At 39.8% G+C, this 16,091-nt stretch overlaps 2 protein-coding genes across 2 annotated transcripts; one reads left to right on the plus strand and one right to left on the minus strand.

Moving 5' to 3' along the window:
- Positions 1–2,407: 2,407 nt before the first annotated feature.
- LOC122696214 (dentin sialophosphoprotein) lies at positions 2,408–8,094 on the minus strand. The gene is made up of 4 exons (XM_043905885.1): positions 8,044–8,094; positions 6,614–6,700; positions 5,490–6,482; positions 2,408–4,648 (listed from the first exon to the last, which is right to left on the minus strand). The coding sequence occupies exons 1-4, from the start codon at positions 8,092–8,094 to the stop codon at positions 2,408–2,410; spliced, it is 3,372 nt and encodes a 1,123-aa protein (XP_043761820.1).
- Positions 8,095–11,427: 3,333 nt separating this feature from the next.
- LOC122696356 (60S ribosomal protein L27a) lies at positions 11,428–11,951 on the plus strand. The gene has a single exon (XM_043906230.1). It carries the CDS (start codon positions 11,449–11,451, stop codon positions 11,893–11,895), a length of 447 nt encoding a protein of 148 aa, XP_043762165.1. The 5' UTR covers positions 11,428–11,448; the 3' UTR covers positions 11,896–11,951.
- Positions 11,952–16,091: the final 4,140 nt, after the last annotated feature.

Here is a 16,091-nt window from a genome sequence, read left to right on the forward strand (position 1 = left end):
TTGGATCATAGAAAAAGCTAGAGAATTCCAGAAAAACATCTACTTCTGCTTCATTGACTACACTAAAGCCTTTGACTGTGTGGATCACAACAAACTGTGGAAAATTCTTAAAGAGATGGGAATACCAGACCACTTTTCCTGCCTCCTAAGAAACCTGTATGCAGGTCAAGAAGCAACAGTTAGAACTGGACATGGAACAACAGACTGGTTCCAAATCAGGAAAGGAGTACTTCAAGGCTGTATATTGTCACCCTGCTTATTTAACTTATATGCAGAATACATCATGCAAAAGGCCAGGCTAGATGAAGCACAAGCTGGAATCAAGATTGCCACAAGAAATATCAGTAACCTCAGATATGCACCACCCTTATGGCAGAAAGTGAGGAGGAATTAAAGAGCCTTTTGATGAAAGTGAATGAGCAAAGTGAAAAAGCTGGCTTAAAACTCAACATTCAAAAAACAAAGATCATGGCATCCGGTCCCATCACTTCATGGCAAATAGATGGGGAAATAATGGAAACAATGACAGACTTTATTTTCTTGGACTCCAAAAATCACTGCAGATGGTGGCTGCAGCCATGAAATCAAAAGATGCTTGTTCCTTGGAAGAAAAGCAATGACAAACCTAGACAACCAATTAAAAAGCAGAGACATTACTTTGCCTACAAAGGTCCATACAGTCAAAGCTATGGTTTTTCCAGTAGTCACATATGGATGTGAGAGCTGGACAATAAAAAAGGCTGAGCACTGAACAATTGATGCTTTCGAACTGTGGTGCTGGAGAAGACTCTTGAGAGTCCCTTGGACAGCTAGGAGATCTAACGAATCAAACTTAAAGGAAATCAATCCTTAATATTCCATTGAAAGGATGGATGCTGAAGCTGAAACTCCAATACTTTGGCCACAGATGCAAAGAACTGACTCATTGGAAAAGGCCCTGATGCTGGGAGATATTAAAGGCAGGAAGAGAAGGGGTCGGCAGAGGACAAGATGATTGAGTGGCATCACCCACTCAATGGACATGAGTTTGAATAAACTCTGGGAGATGATGAAGGACAAGGAAGCCTGGTGAGCTGCAGTCCATGGGGTTGCAAAGAGTTGGACATGACTGAGCAGGTGAACAACAAAAAATGACTCTCAGATTTTAAAAAAGTGAGTAGTTTCCAGACCAACTGTTGGTTTTATTAAAGAGATTAACAGGGAGTCTCAGGGTCTGATTTGGGATTTCTTGTCTATGGGGATTTAAAAGCAAATATGAACCAGGTTTGACTTGGTGAGATTGAGGAAAGTAAAAGTGAAAGTCGCTCAGTCGTGTCCGACTCTTTGCAACCCCATGTACTGTATCAGTCCATGGAATTCTCCAGGCCAGAATACTGGAGTGGGTAGCCATTCCCTTCTCCAGCGGATCTTCCCAATCCAGGGATCAAACCCCAGGTCTCCTGCATTGCAGGCAGATTCTTTACCAGCTGAGCCACCAGACAAGCCCGGGATTGAGGAAGACAACTAAATCCTCTTAGCAGGGTTCTGAACAGAGAGTTCAAAAAGTGCACGCCCTCCGAGAGCCCTTCATGCATGAATTTGTTTATTTATTAATAGTTGGAGAGTGGCAACTTGAGGCACAGCATGTTCTAAGTACTGCCTCAGTTTCGTCAATAGTTTTATGAACTTTATGCTACATTTCCAGCAGTGCTTTGCAGGAATGTGATCTTATATGTAAGATATTGCGGTTTAAATGAGCCTCTAAATTCTTTTCTCTCTAGCACTCTTTAAAATTTCCATAATTTTTAATTACTCTATTCACGAATTACAAAGATTATTCCCATGGTTTGGGTTCATTAAATGATTGCTGTGATTTTTTTTATGTTGCAATATATTTCTTCCTTAGAACAAGCAAATGAATTGTAGCCAAGCTGGAGATCATGATGAGAGCATCTTTTACTCAGCTATAAGCAGAGCTTATATAGAGCAGAGCAGAATATAGACATAATTACTGCTAGATTAGGCCAATGCCGCTGGTTATTTGTAAGATGTGTTTGTGTGCTAATACATTTTCTAAAGCACTTGGCATTTAGATTGAAGTTATTAGTATGTGATTACTTGAGGTTTCTGTGTAAAGTACTAAAGAACATTTTAATTGTTCTTCTATGTTTGCATTTACACTTTTAACAAAATCTTTTCAGAATATATTTAACACGCATGTACACAGTCAGATTCTCTCTCTGAGGGTGTTGGGACCTGGTCCTGAATCTGACAATTTGACTCTTTCCTTGTGTCTGTAGATGTGTGGATCTTTACATAGGTCTTCTCTTTATTCCTCCCCCTTCTTTACTTTCCTGGAAATCTTTATTTCCTATCAATTACTCACCAGACTTTTCACAAAAGGAATCTTGTGGGGTTTTCTTTAGTTCTAATCATCACTTGTTGAGTGATTACTATCACTGCCTTCACTGTCACTGTCACTACTACTTCCATTGTTGTTGCCGTTACCAGACTTGCTCTTGCTGTCACTGCTGTCGCTGCTGTCACTATCGCTGCTGTCACTACTGTCTGATTTACTGTCACTATCGCTGCTGTCACTGCTGTCACTACTGTCACTGCTGTCACTGCTGTCACTATCGCTGCTGTCACTACTGTCTGATTTACTGTCACTGCTGTCACTGCCATCACTGCTGTCACTACTATTGCTGCTGTCACTGCTGTCACTGCTGTCACTACTGTCTGACTTGCTGTCACTGTCACTGCTGTCACTGCTGTCACTGTCACTGCTGTCACTGCTGTCACTGTCACTGCTGTCACTACTGTCTGACTTGCTGTCACTGTCACTGCTGTCACTGCTGTCACTGCTGTCACTACTGTCACTGCTGTCACTGCTGTCACTACTGTCACTGTCGGATTTACTGTCACTATCGCTGCTGTCACTACTGTCACTGTCGGATTTACTGTCACTATCGCTGCTGTCACTGCTGTCGCTGCTGTCACTGCTGTCACTGTCACTACTGTCACTGCTGTCGCTGCTGTCACTACTGTCACTGTCGGATTTGCTGTCACTATTGCTGCTGTCACTACTATCGCTGCTGTCACTGTCACTGCTGTCGCTGCTGTCACTGTCGGATTTACTGTCACTATCGCTGCTGTCGCTGCTGTCACTGCTGTCACTGCTGTCACTGCTGTCACTGTCGGATTTGCTGTCACTATCGCTGCTGTCACTGTCACTGCTGTCGCTGCTGTCACTGTCGGATTTAGTGTTGCTATCACTGCTGTCACTACTATTGCTGCTGTCACTGCTGTCACTACTGTCTGACTTGCTGTCACTGTCACTGCTGTCACTACTGTCACTGTCTGATTTACTGTCACTTTCACTACTGTCACTACTGTCTGATTTGCTGTCACTATCGCTGCTGTCACTGCTGTCACTGCTGTCACTGCTGTCACTGTCACTGCTGTCACTGTCTGATTTACTGTCACTGCTGTCACTGTCACTGCTGTCACTACTGTCACTGTCTGATTTACTGTCACTGCTGTCACTGCTGTCACTGTCTGATTTGCTGTCACTGCTGTCACTGCTGTCACTGTCACTGCTGTCACTACTGTCACTGTCTGATTTACTGTCACTGCTGTCACTGCTGTCACTGTCTGATTTGCTGTCACTGCTGTCACTGTCACTACTGTCACTGTCTGATTTACTGTCACTGCTGTCACTGCTGTCACTGTCACTGCTGTCACTGTCACTGCTGTCACTGCTGTCACTACTGTCTGATTTACTGTCACTGCTGTCACTGCTGTCACTGTCACTGCTGTCACTGTCACTGCTGTCACTGCTGTCACTACTGTCTGATTTACTGTCACTGCTGTCACTGCTGTCACTGTCACTGCTGTCACTGTCGCTGCTGTCACTGCTGTCGCTGCTGTCACTGTCACTGCTGTCACTGTCGCTGCTGTCACTGCTGTCACTGCTGTCACTACTGTCTGATTTACTGTCACTATCACTGCTGTCACTACTGTCACTGTCTGATTTACTGTCACTTTCACTACTGTCACTGCTGTCACTATCTGATTTACTGTCACTGCTGTCACTGCTGTCACTGTCACTGCTGTCACTACTGTCACTGCTGTCACTGCTGTCACTGCTGTCTGATTTATCTTTGCTGTTGCCTGATTTGCCATTGTCATCACCTCCATTGTTACCATTGCCATCACTATCACTGTCATTAGCATCTGATGTGTTATCACTACCATCATCATCTCCTTTTGAGCCACTGTCATTGCCATGATCATTTGATTCATCAGAGTTATAAGAAGTATCTCCTTGGCTACTGTGATTATTATCACCTTCAGAATTGGCATCATCACTGCCATTAGACTCATCACTGCTGTTGGGGTCATCTCCTTGCATGGATTCATCATCAAACTCGTAACTGTCATATCCATCACTGTTACTGTCACTGTGTGTTTTGCTGGGTCCAAGCTTATTTCCAGGTTCCAGTTTCTGGCCAGCTCCTTGTATAATGTCAGTCTCTCGTGTCTTGACATTTCCTTTGCCCACAATCATCCCATGCTGGCCTTTACTCTCTTTATCTTCATTAACTTTCCCAGCTTCTTTGGTAATATTGTTTCTGTGCCCACTGCTAGGACTTTCCATTTCCATTCCCTATGGAAAGATGGAGAAAAGAATGATTAATTAGTGAATGTTATGCTGCAAAATTGCATTGGTCTGAGGAAGACTGGGGAAATTGGCCAGAGAACAGGAGTTTGGATTCCAGTACTTCAGAAACACCTGTCTGTGAAAATGTGCTTTATTCTACTTGAAAGCGGAGAAGGCAATGGCAACCCACTCCAGCACACTTGCCTGGAAAATCCCATGGATGGAGGAGCCTGGTAGGCTGCAGTCCATGGGGTCGCTATGAGTTGGACACGACTGAGCAACTTCACTTTCACTTTTCACTTTCACACGTTGGAGAAGGAAATGGCAACCCACTCCAGTGTTCTTGCCTGGAGAATCCCAGGGACGGGGGAGCCTGGTGGGCTGCCATCTATGGGGTCGCACAGAGTTGGACATGACTGAAGCGACTTAGCAGCAGCAGCAGCTACTTGAAAGTACTCTAGTGTTTAGATTATAGACCATACCATTCATGTTTTTATCCAGTAAGAACTTCTGTAAACAGTTACATGATGCATTAATTATTTAGCATAAGACTTTTGAAGAACTCTAACCAAATCTTCAGAAATTTCAACTTTTTTAAATTGTTCCATAGAAATGTCTAGTAAGGACTCTAGCTTCCCCACTGAATACTCAAGTGATTTAGGTGCAAAAATACATGACTGTTCATCATGATTTATTTTTGTGCTACCATCATGGGCAGAGGAGTCTGACAGGCTACAGTCCATGCAAAGAGTTGAACATGGTTGAGTGACTGAGCACACACACACCATCATGAGAGGAAGGGGAGGAGTTAAACTGCCATTGAAAGAAACCAACTTCCCAAACTAACCTTATCTTGGCCCTTCCCAATAGCAGGTGGCTCTGACTTTTCGGTGATTCTATTTTCCATAGCTTTGTTCTCTCCGTGACTGGGTTTCTGAATGTCCTCTGTTTTCTGGCTATCATTGTCTTCTGGAATACCGGCAGAATCTTCCTCACTCTTGGAGATGTTGTCTCCACCAATGACATGGGCGTCTTCATTGTCCCCAGGGCCATCATCTTCACTACTAACTGAATTTTTACCTAAGCTATTGTCCTCATCATCCTCTTCTCCATGAGACTGACCCTCCTGGCCCTTGCTGGGATCACTACCCTTTTCTCCATTCCCTGTTTCTTCACCTCCATCATCACCAGAGCCCTTGTCTTCACCTTCATCTGCTCCATTCCCACTAGGACTTCCTTCAAAATTATCCAAACCAACATCTTCTCCGTTGCCAGCTCCACTTCCCACTGGCAATACCCCTGCCTCCTCATTCCCATTTCTCTCGCCTTCTCTCTGAGGTGTTGTTTCACTTGTGTCAGCCCCGTTTCTACAGATATTCCCGTTGATTTCATCCTCCTGACCTGTACTGTTACTGCTTCCAGCTACTTGATGTCCATCTTCCTGGACAACAGTGACGTCCTCACTTTGACTTGTATTTCCAACACCCGCATTTTGGGAATTGTTCTCAGTAATCCCATCAATATGGCTCCCATTTGCTGCTCCAGCATCTTGGATGATGCTTACTTGTCCCCTGAGACCGTTTGCACTGGTGCTATCTTCTTGGATCCCATCATGATCATATGTTTCTGGTTTTCCTGTGCCCCCCTTTAGATCCTCTGTATTCCCCTTTTCATTTACTAATGTGGAACCTGTAGAAGAACTTTTCCCTCCCAGCTGTGCCCACTCAGAACCATTCCTCTCTCCTTTGTAACCATCCTTGGTATCCTGTTGCCTTCCTCGTTCATTTTCATGCATGAGGCCAGCACTTTCTTTGGTGGTATCATTGGCATTTAATGCATCCTGAAAAAGAGAAACAGTTCAAATTAAGTTGTGGATATCATCTTAAAGTAAAGCAAACTGAAAAGATGAGCATCAATTTTCTGGAAGTTAATGGAATCTAAAAGTTTAGAAATACATTTTACATCTCATACCTGTATTGGCACTTTTGATTTTGCTAGAAGATTTAAATTCACAGTTTTGTCAACAGCATGTCTGTCCAACGGCTTGATTTGAGGAACCTACCAAAGTGAAAATACTGGAAATTGAAAATATTCTTATTCTTATTTTGTGTACATGTGTGCACATGCGTACTCACACACATGTGCACAGACACACACACATACATATTATCCCTAAATGAAGGAAAAAAGATATAACACAAAGGCCAGAGTATGATCTAATTGGATAGAAAAGAGAAGTGACTTGTTACATGGATTCCATAAAATTTAAACTTGGCATATAGATATTTTTCATAACAATATTACCAATTTTACCAAGGTTTTAACCAGATCACTTATCTCATCACTAGAAAGGAAAAGTCTTTTTATTAAAAATGAGGAGACAGCTTATAAACGTGTTATCACACTTACATAATTTAAAAAATAAAAAAGAAAGAAGATGCCCTAAAAAAATAAATGAGCAACAAGGATATATTGTGTAGCACAGGGAACTATAGCCATTATCTTGTAATAACTTTTAATAAGTTATAATCTGTAAAAATACTGAATCACTATGCTGTATACCTGAAACTAATATAATACTGTAAGTAAACAATACATAAATAAATTTAAATAAAAATAACATTGAAGAAAAAATGAGGAGACAGACCTTTGGTGTTTCTGTATGACAAGTTTCTTGCAGCAGCACCAGATCCGCCCTAAGAATAATCCTGGCCAAAACCCCTAAGAGAATAGTAGGTCTGACCAAAACCAGGGCAGAAACAAAGGCAAGTCTATGCTACCTCTGTGCCCTTCAGGAGCACAACAGAAACAGTTAAGAAAATTCTCAACTACAGAAATACCATGAGGCATATCAAAATGGCAACTGTAGCATCTGGCTAATAAAATTACAAGTGACTTAATTTTCCTAATTTATCTTTGCTGGTGTTTATCTTTCAAATTTAACTTTCTGAGTGAAACATTAGTTTTCCCTTTGCAGAAAAAAATGTGATTTTCTCCTATTTTTCTTTCTTGAAACCTTCTTAAACAAGGCTTCATTGATAATCAGAATGAAATTCATAGGGCATGAGCAAAGATGGACAGTCCTTACAACTTCTAAGCATTAAATGTAAATTAATCTGAATGAATTTTAAAAGTAACAATCTTTCCAACAAGACAGGTGTTTCAGTTAGAAGACTGGGAGCATGAATTGGAGTGCATATTTAGTTTTGTTGAGACCCCAAACAGATCCTGTAAAGTCTTTCATACAAATCTAAAAGTTTAGGCTCAGCTGATCTGCAAGATCTCAAGAAAAAAATACACACATATATGTGTGTGTGTGTGTGTGTGTGTATACACATATATGTGTGTGTATTAAGAGAGGTAGTAAAGTAAGAAGGTTTTTTTGAGGAAAGCATACTTACTGGAATGGCCCATGCTACTGCCCAAATGCAAAAATATACAATGATCTTCATTTTTTATAGGAATATTAGTCAGTGGCTGTTATTGAAGAAAAAAAGAACAGTAAAAAATTACTTATAAGGCAAAAGATGATAACCATATAATGTATTATTTTGGTCTCTAACCATGTACCTCTTTCCTAGGTAACGACTATGAACACAACATGAGAAGAAGCTGCCAAGACTCGGCGTTCCAGTACACACTTGAGCACACACACATTGTCTGTGATCAGCACACACCAGGAGTTGGGTCACAGACACGCAAGGGCATTATCCAGCTCAGCGTGATGATGAGCTGCCTAAACTCTGTGATTTTCCAGTGAAGGGGTACAGCCAGACAGTTACAAAAGCCATAATAACTCTCCTTCTGCTGTTCCTGCTGGCAATAACAAATCTTCTGAATAGTTTTCATCAAGGATCAACTAATTCTGCTAAAAATATGCTTAATAGATGAAGGATTTATGATTCCCACCCCAAATCCACATGCATTTGGGCTATGTTAGACTGTACAGAAAGGAAATTACCAACACAAAGATGAAAGGATATGGAGTTTGGATTCAGAGACCTAGGTTCCAATTTTATCTTTGTTACTTGACGTGCAAGCTTGAAGAATATAACTAGGTTTCTTAAGCATTTGATTCCTTGGTCTAGGGTAATAATAGCTGCACTGCAGGATTATCCCAATTATCTTAGCAGAAGATTTTTCTCTGAGAAGCTTTCTCTGGCTCCATGTCAAAGGGCATTTGGTGGGATTTCCCTGATGGTCCAGAGTTTGAGACTCTCCTTTCCAATGAGGAGGCACAGGTTCAATACCTGATTGGGGAACTAGGATCCTGAACGCCATGGGGTATAGCCAAAAAAAAATTTTTTAAAGGGTATTTGGTGTCTCTCTCCTCTTTACACCCAGCAGAAGCTGATAACACTGCACTGATAGCACTGCACCATTTTCACTGTTTTCGAGTAGGCTGGGAGCTACTTATATGTTCCTCTGCCATAATGAGACCTCCTCAGGTCCAGGAGACTGTCTTGGTGATCACATTATTCTAAAACATAGCATAGCAAAAGCCATTTTGTGAAAACTGTGGATAAATAAACACATATTACTGTTAGCAGTGTGTAGCATTGTTCTGGCTATTTAATCATCGCTTAATAAATGATATCATTTATTATGTGGGACTTCTGAAGACATGATCCTTCACTCCTGTTAGAATTCACCTTCAGAATCAGTCTAGTATACATTTTGTGTACATTGGGATAGATACTGAGTGCATGAGAATCAAAATTTTAAACAGCTATTTACTACAAACTGTATCTCTTGACATAATGATGCTAGTCCTATAGAAAGGAAGGAGGAATTTTACTTCTATTTCATGCACTCCCACTGGGTTTTGAGATTATAATACTATAGATCATAAGATAGCCTTGATTCAATTTAATGTTGATAGGGGAAGCATAATAAAATGTCGATGAATATCAACTATCTTAGAAGAACTGGCACTTTTCACAGAGGAGAAAATCCAGTTTCAGAGTGACTGAGGAGGTGGGGGAAATGTGCTTACTCTTAGAGTTGCTCAGCAGAAAGCCAAAAGTAGCTAAACTTCCTTAAAAAATGCTAGAGATTAAAAGTGAGGCTGATGGGACCTCAGGACAGCATAATGCAGAGCTCTGGGGCATGGCTGCGAAGGGCAGCTGTTTAGTAAGCAGATGCTATAAGGTCCTCTGCAGTCCCAAATATAGTTATTACATAGACCCTACAGAAGACCAGTCTACACCTTGGTTTGGAGGACACATGATCTCCTGGAAAGGAACTTATACTGAAGGCAAGAGTTACGTGCATCCCATTTCTAAACTGCAGTCCACCAACCTGACCACTTTAGTTCTCTTGCAGATCTACTCTAGAACAATTGCTCCATGCACACTGCACCTTGCCACTATGTCCACAGGTAAGTAAACGGCACAGCAGACACTATAGAAATGGCCTCAGTCTTATCAGCCTGAAAGCAGAGGCTTTGGGATTGTGTGAACTCCCTTCAGATGATTTCATGTATTATCACCAATAAAATGAGATTTTACTTAGTTAACTTGAACAAGTTAATAAAACCTTGAAAAACAAGCTTAACTAAAGCCCTGTTTCAAAGTCCAAGTGTTAGTGGCTTGGTCGTGTCCGACTCTGCAACTGTAGCCCACCAGGCTCCTCTGTTCATGGAATTCTCTAGGCAAGAATCCCTTCTCCAAGGGATCTTCTTGACCAGGGTTCGAACCCAGGTCTCCTGCATCGCAGGCAGATTCTTTACCGCTGAGTCATCTGGGTTGTCTAATGTTTATCAAAACGAATCAAAGCAGATAATTACCAAGTTTCTACCTCAGTTTGCCATTTTTTTAGTAATGTGTCTTTTATTTCCCAAAACTATCATTATATCATGAAACAGAAAAAGTATGTGCAGAAGTAGACTCTCCAGATATGCTAAGTAGAAGTATTTTAAGCTAATTTTAAAACCCTAATGTCAATTAGCAAAATAATAATAATAATTTTTAAGCCAAAGATTGATTTTTCAGGGACCAAAAAATTAATGTAAATTGAGATTTATTCATTCATTCAAAAAATATTTGAAGGCCTAATGTGGGCCAGATACTGAGCCCTGGGACCAGATATAAACCCTGGTCTCATGGAAATTATCACTGACTGGATTAGCCAAACTTTGGAATAAATGTAATTTAGTGCATTAAATCACTTGCCAATGCAGGAGATCCAGGAAACGTGATTGGGGCGGGAAGATCCCCTGGAGGAGGAAATGGCTACCCACTCCAGTATTCTTGCCTGGAGACTCCCATGGACAGAGGACGCTGGTGGGCTACAGTCCACGGGGTTACAAAGAGTCGGACATGACTGAGCCTGCGCACACACACACACAACACATTAAATCAAATTCCCAAATCCATGTTTATTTCTTATTAGAGTTAACATTTAAATGTTAGTATTTAAAGGAGATTGTTTCTTTTTCCCTTAACTCCCATCACACCTTATATTGCAATGATGAGTTTAAAAAAAGGGCTTTAACTAGATTCAAGGCCCTTAAAGATGTTTTTTTTCTAGATAAAAATAATATTAATGGAGACTTGGTGAATTATGTATAAAATATTCAAATCATTCATTCTGATGTTAATATGTTAAATATAAAATGTGTGCTTCATCTTAATATACTTTTTCTGACTATTTTTAGCAACTGATATTTTAACATAATGGCTATGAAAAAAAAGTCTTATTCTTCAGTGATACAATATTTTGTGAGGTGGAATTAGAAACCCTTATCACATAATGTTCTATTATCTTTTAAAACATAGTCTGGCTCTTTCGTCTAGGCCGCCGACATGCCATCCAGACTAAGGAAGACCCGGAAACTTAGGGGCCACGTGAGCCACGGCCACGGCCGCATCGGCAAACACCGGAAGCACCCGGGAGGCCGAGGTAATGCTGGCGGCATGCATCATCACAGGATCAACTTCGACAAATATCACCCAGGATACTTCGGGAAAGTTGGTATGAGGCATTACCACTTAAAGAGGAACCAGAGTTTCTGCCCGACTGTCAACCTTGATAAATTGTGGACCTTGGTTAGTGAGCAGACACGAGTAAATGCTGCCAAGAACAAGACAGGAGCTGCTCCTATCATTGATGTGGTGCGATCAGGTTACTACAAAGTTCTGGGGAAAGGAAAGCTCCCAAAGCAGCCTGTCATCGTGAAGGCAAAATTCTTCAGCAGAAGAGCTGAGGAGAAGATTAAGGGTGTAGGTGGGGCTTGTGTCCTGGTGGCTTGAAGCCACATGCTGCGAAATTCATTAAATGTTGAGTACTTTTCAAAAAAAAAAAAAAATAAAAAATAAAACATAGTCTGGATTCAACAAGTCAAAGGGAAGCAATAAATCTAATCATAAGGGTTATTCATTTTTTAAAATCAAATTGTCTTCTCTGAAACTGGAATTTCTTTCTAAAGGCATCAGTTGGTTCCGAGTAAAGGGGATGTTCCAGCTTACCTTAAAAGCCTTCAAAGGGACTTTGAAAATCCAGAATTTCTTATCTTTCTCTTTGAGGATTGAGAGTAGCACACTGTCCTGGACTTTTGCATGACAATTTTGTTCCTGCCGAAATTTAAAGTCAGTTTGATAATTATCTCAACCAATCACTGTTTAGGATCCTTGATGCAGGGTTATAAAGTGTCACCATGTCTATGAAGCACATAATAACTTCCCCCACTTCCTTCACTTGCTGATATGTATTTGCTCACAGCACCATTCGATTCCGAAGGAACTAGACTTACTTTCACTTAATTAAATAGCTCCTGGAAGGCCGTCCTGCATCTTAAACATAGACCATCAGTGTAACATATCTGAAAAGAGCCACTTAACTCTGTCACCCTGACATTTCTTGTCTTCCTAAGGTTGGCAATCTAAGAAAACTCTAGGTTTCTTTAGTAAATACACTGCCTATTTAAGACCCCTATCATTCCTGAGGTAGGTATTAACCTATAATTCAAGAAACTGTCCACATGCAACAGCCTTGATGTTGCCTAAGAGGTCTTTGACAATCTATAAATAGTAACTCCCAAGAAATCTTTCTGATCTAAATAAACAGTAATGTGAGGTGTTTTAAAATGCATCAATTTAGTATTCAAACTAAATTTTAAAAATAAATATTCAAAATACTAAAACTCATTGTAAGGTAGCTAGATTGCAAAAGTACATACATACAGTGGATCTAGCTCTCCATTATCTCTCAGTTCTTTGTACTAGTTGTGGAGGACAACATAGAAAGCCAGACCTTAATGCTAGCAGAAGATGTGGCACTTGAACTCACCATTCTCTTGAACCCCAAACGTGTGCTATAAAGAAGGTGAATCCCTAAACCAGTTCTCCAATCTGTGAATTGAAAACCTTGACAGTTCATGTCTCTCTCTGTGCACTTGTTCAAAATATTCCAGTTCTTTCACTGTCATAATACCAAAGGATGGGAACCAAGTAAGTTTTTTACTGTCATAGTACTGAAGGATGTGAACCAAGTAAGTTAATGCTACCCAACGGTGAAAACTCCACAATTTAGATATAGAACTATAATAGGGAAAGTGGTAAAGTTGAAATGGAGTGGAGGGAATGGAAAGGGGATTTGCCTTGAAGCTGTGTTTCATAGCAAGTACTTTCTCCTTATTTAAACAGCATGTCTGCATGAGTGGCTTAAAGGACCTAACCAAATTTTAAAGAGTCTTAAGTCACTCCTGGGAGCAACATGACACCCTCACTCACACACAGATATCAGTTGAGGTTAGGAAACTGAACCTGCCTTCTTTTACTTTTTAATTTGAATTAACGTGAGTATTCTCATCTTTTGTTATTAATAACCTTCCCAGATTTCAGCAAAGGATTGTAATGTCACACCTCAGCCTTTTTTCTAGATCATTCTCTCCTGATAGTGAATCTCTTTTTTTTTTTTTTTTTATGAAGAATGGGTGTGTTTCAGTGCATTATTTGAAATATATTTGAGTTGTTCTGTTATTTACATTTTATTTAAAAGAGTCTCAAACTTAGTGGCATAAAACAATGATTGCCTTATTATGTTTATTGATTTCTTGAGTCATGAATTTGGGTGTAAGCACAGTGGAGCTTGCTTGTTCCTGCTCCATATCTAAGACTCTGCCTGGGAAGACCTAAATAATTATGGAAACTGAAAAGGCTAGCAGCTAGAAAGACCTGGAGACTTGTTCTCATCTGCAATGTCTGGCTTCATATGACTCAAAGAATGAGCTCGGCTGGAATACTGGCTGGAGTGTCTACATGAAATGCCATGTGTCCCTATGCTTCTCAAAGGATAGTGAATCTCTTAATCTTAACATCTTTGCCGTTTGGATAGCCAGACACCTTTCAATACCATCAGGTCCTGGTTCTTTTCCCTTTAACAGATCTTCTCTCAACGTACTTCTCTCACATATTATAAGCAGCAAAAAGAAGCCAGGTAGTATCTTCAAAACTTGGCTCAAAATATCTTGTATGTCCAAATTCATTTTTTACAAGTTCTGCTTTCCACACAACAGAAGGACACAATTCTGCTAAGTATTCTGCCTCAAGGATGATAAGAATCCTCTTCCTCCAAATTCCAGTAATGTCGTTCTCACTTCATCCTGAGATCTTACCAGCAGCATCTTTAACATCTACTTCTACTACCATTTCTCCAGCTTCTACCCACATCCTGATTCCAATTCCACTCCCATATTTTAAGAATTTCTTATGGCGGCACCCCACTTTCATGTACCAAAATCTGTATTCATTTTCTCTTGCTGCCTAACAAGGTGCCAAGTATACCTTTGCTTTTAGAAGGCTCATTTGGCTCACTCAGTCTCATCAAAATAACCTCTTTATCTCAAAATCGACTGACTAGTAAACTTGATTACATCTGCCAAATCGTTTTTGGCATATAACAAGACATAATCATGGAAATGATAATTCATCATATTTATAAGTTCTCCCCACAAAGAAGAGAGGATTATACAAAGGTGAGGATCATTGCATGTCACCTTAAATTTTTGCCTATCACACATTTTAAGCTACAGTGAAATAAAATACATCAATAGCTTCACCTGGGGTGGGGTGGGGGGATGCAGAGAGAAGGGATTTTATTTTTTTTTTTTTTTTTTTTTTTTTTTTTTTTTTTTTTAATTTTTTTATTAGTTGGAGGCTAATTACTTCACAACATTTCAGTGGGTTTTGTCATACATTGATATGAATCAGCCATAGATTTACACTTATTCCCCATCCCGATCCCCCCTCCCACCTCTCTCTTCACCCGACTGAGAGAAGGGATTTTAAAAGGCAAAAGATTAAAAAAAATGAAAGGCAAAAGATTTACATGATCTGAAGAGAAACCAGAGTATCAGAGAAGAGATTTTAAAGGGGTCATGAGGGAATTTTGATGGATACTTTTGATTGTCTTAATTGTGGTAACTGTTTCATGGGTGTGTACATATGTCAAAACATCAAATTATACACTTGAAATACATACATTTTATTGTGTGTTAATTATACCTCAGTGAAGCTGTTAGGGGGAAAAAGTAATTAACCCATTTCAAATTCTGTGAGTTGAGAAGTTAAAGCCATGGTTTTAATAAGGCCTCCCCAAAGGGGAACATAAGCTTTAATTTATTGTGAAAACCAAATAACTAAAATTTAAGATCTGGGCTTAGAAATCTACATCAAATTAGTAACTAAAAAAGCTATCTATAAAGCCTCAGTCAGGATTGTCATTTTGTTCTTAAAGAGTTTGGGCTAGAACTCTTAATCTAGAGGTGACTCTATTACCATGACTTTGAACTATCTGTCTTCCTGTTTTCTTAAATTTGGATAAACAGGAGCTGAGCCAAATGTCAAAACTAAGGCAAGAATAGCAATAGCAGTATAGACACAGAGAGAAATGTTCCAACTCAAATTATTTTAAGTTGGCTCAAACTAGTTCACAAACCAGCAGAAGCCACTTGAGTAGGTTTTTCCTGTGTGAGCAGATGTACAACATCCCTATGGGGCATCTGTGATTGGTGGAAGTTTAAATGGCAAAAACCTTCAATTCAGCTGCCCAATATTGAATTACTGTCAGTGCTATTTAAAAAACAGATATAGTATTAATTTTTTTAAACAAACATAGCCTTTTAAAAAGTGGTAACCATTTCTTCCAGATTCCATATTCTATTTCCACCAAGGCTCTAGTTGGCATGATGTACTCTGAAATAGATTAATTAAAGAAGACATTATAATTGAACCACAAGTAATAGACTGTTGTCCAGTCTTGGCTTCCACTGTCTTATTATGACTGAGACAGAAACTGCTAGACCACATCATTTTTTCTTCTTATGAAAAGAAAAAATAACTTCAATTTTGAAATACATGGACATGTATTTTATTTTCTCTAGACCTGTGACTCAGATATTGAGAACTAGTGGAGAGTAATGATATAGATTTGAAAATTTGAAGTCAGA

The sequence above is a fragment of the Cervus elaphus genome, chromosome 6 (assembly GCF_910594005.1).
Source record: "Cervus elaphus chromosome 6, mCerEla1.1, whole genome shotgun sequence".
Taxonomy (NCBI): Eukaryota; Metazoa; Chordata; class Mammalia; order Artiodactyla; family Cervidae; genus Cervus; species Cervus elaphus.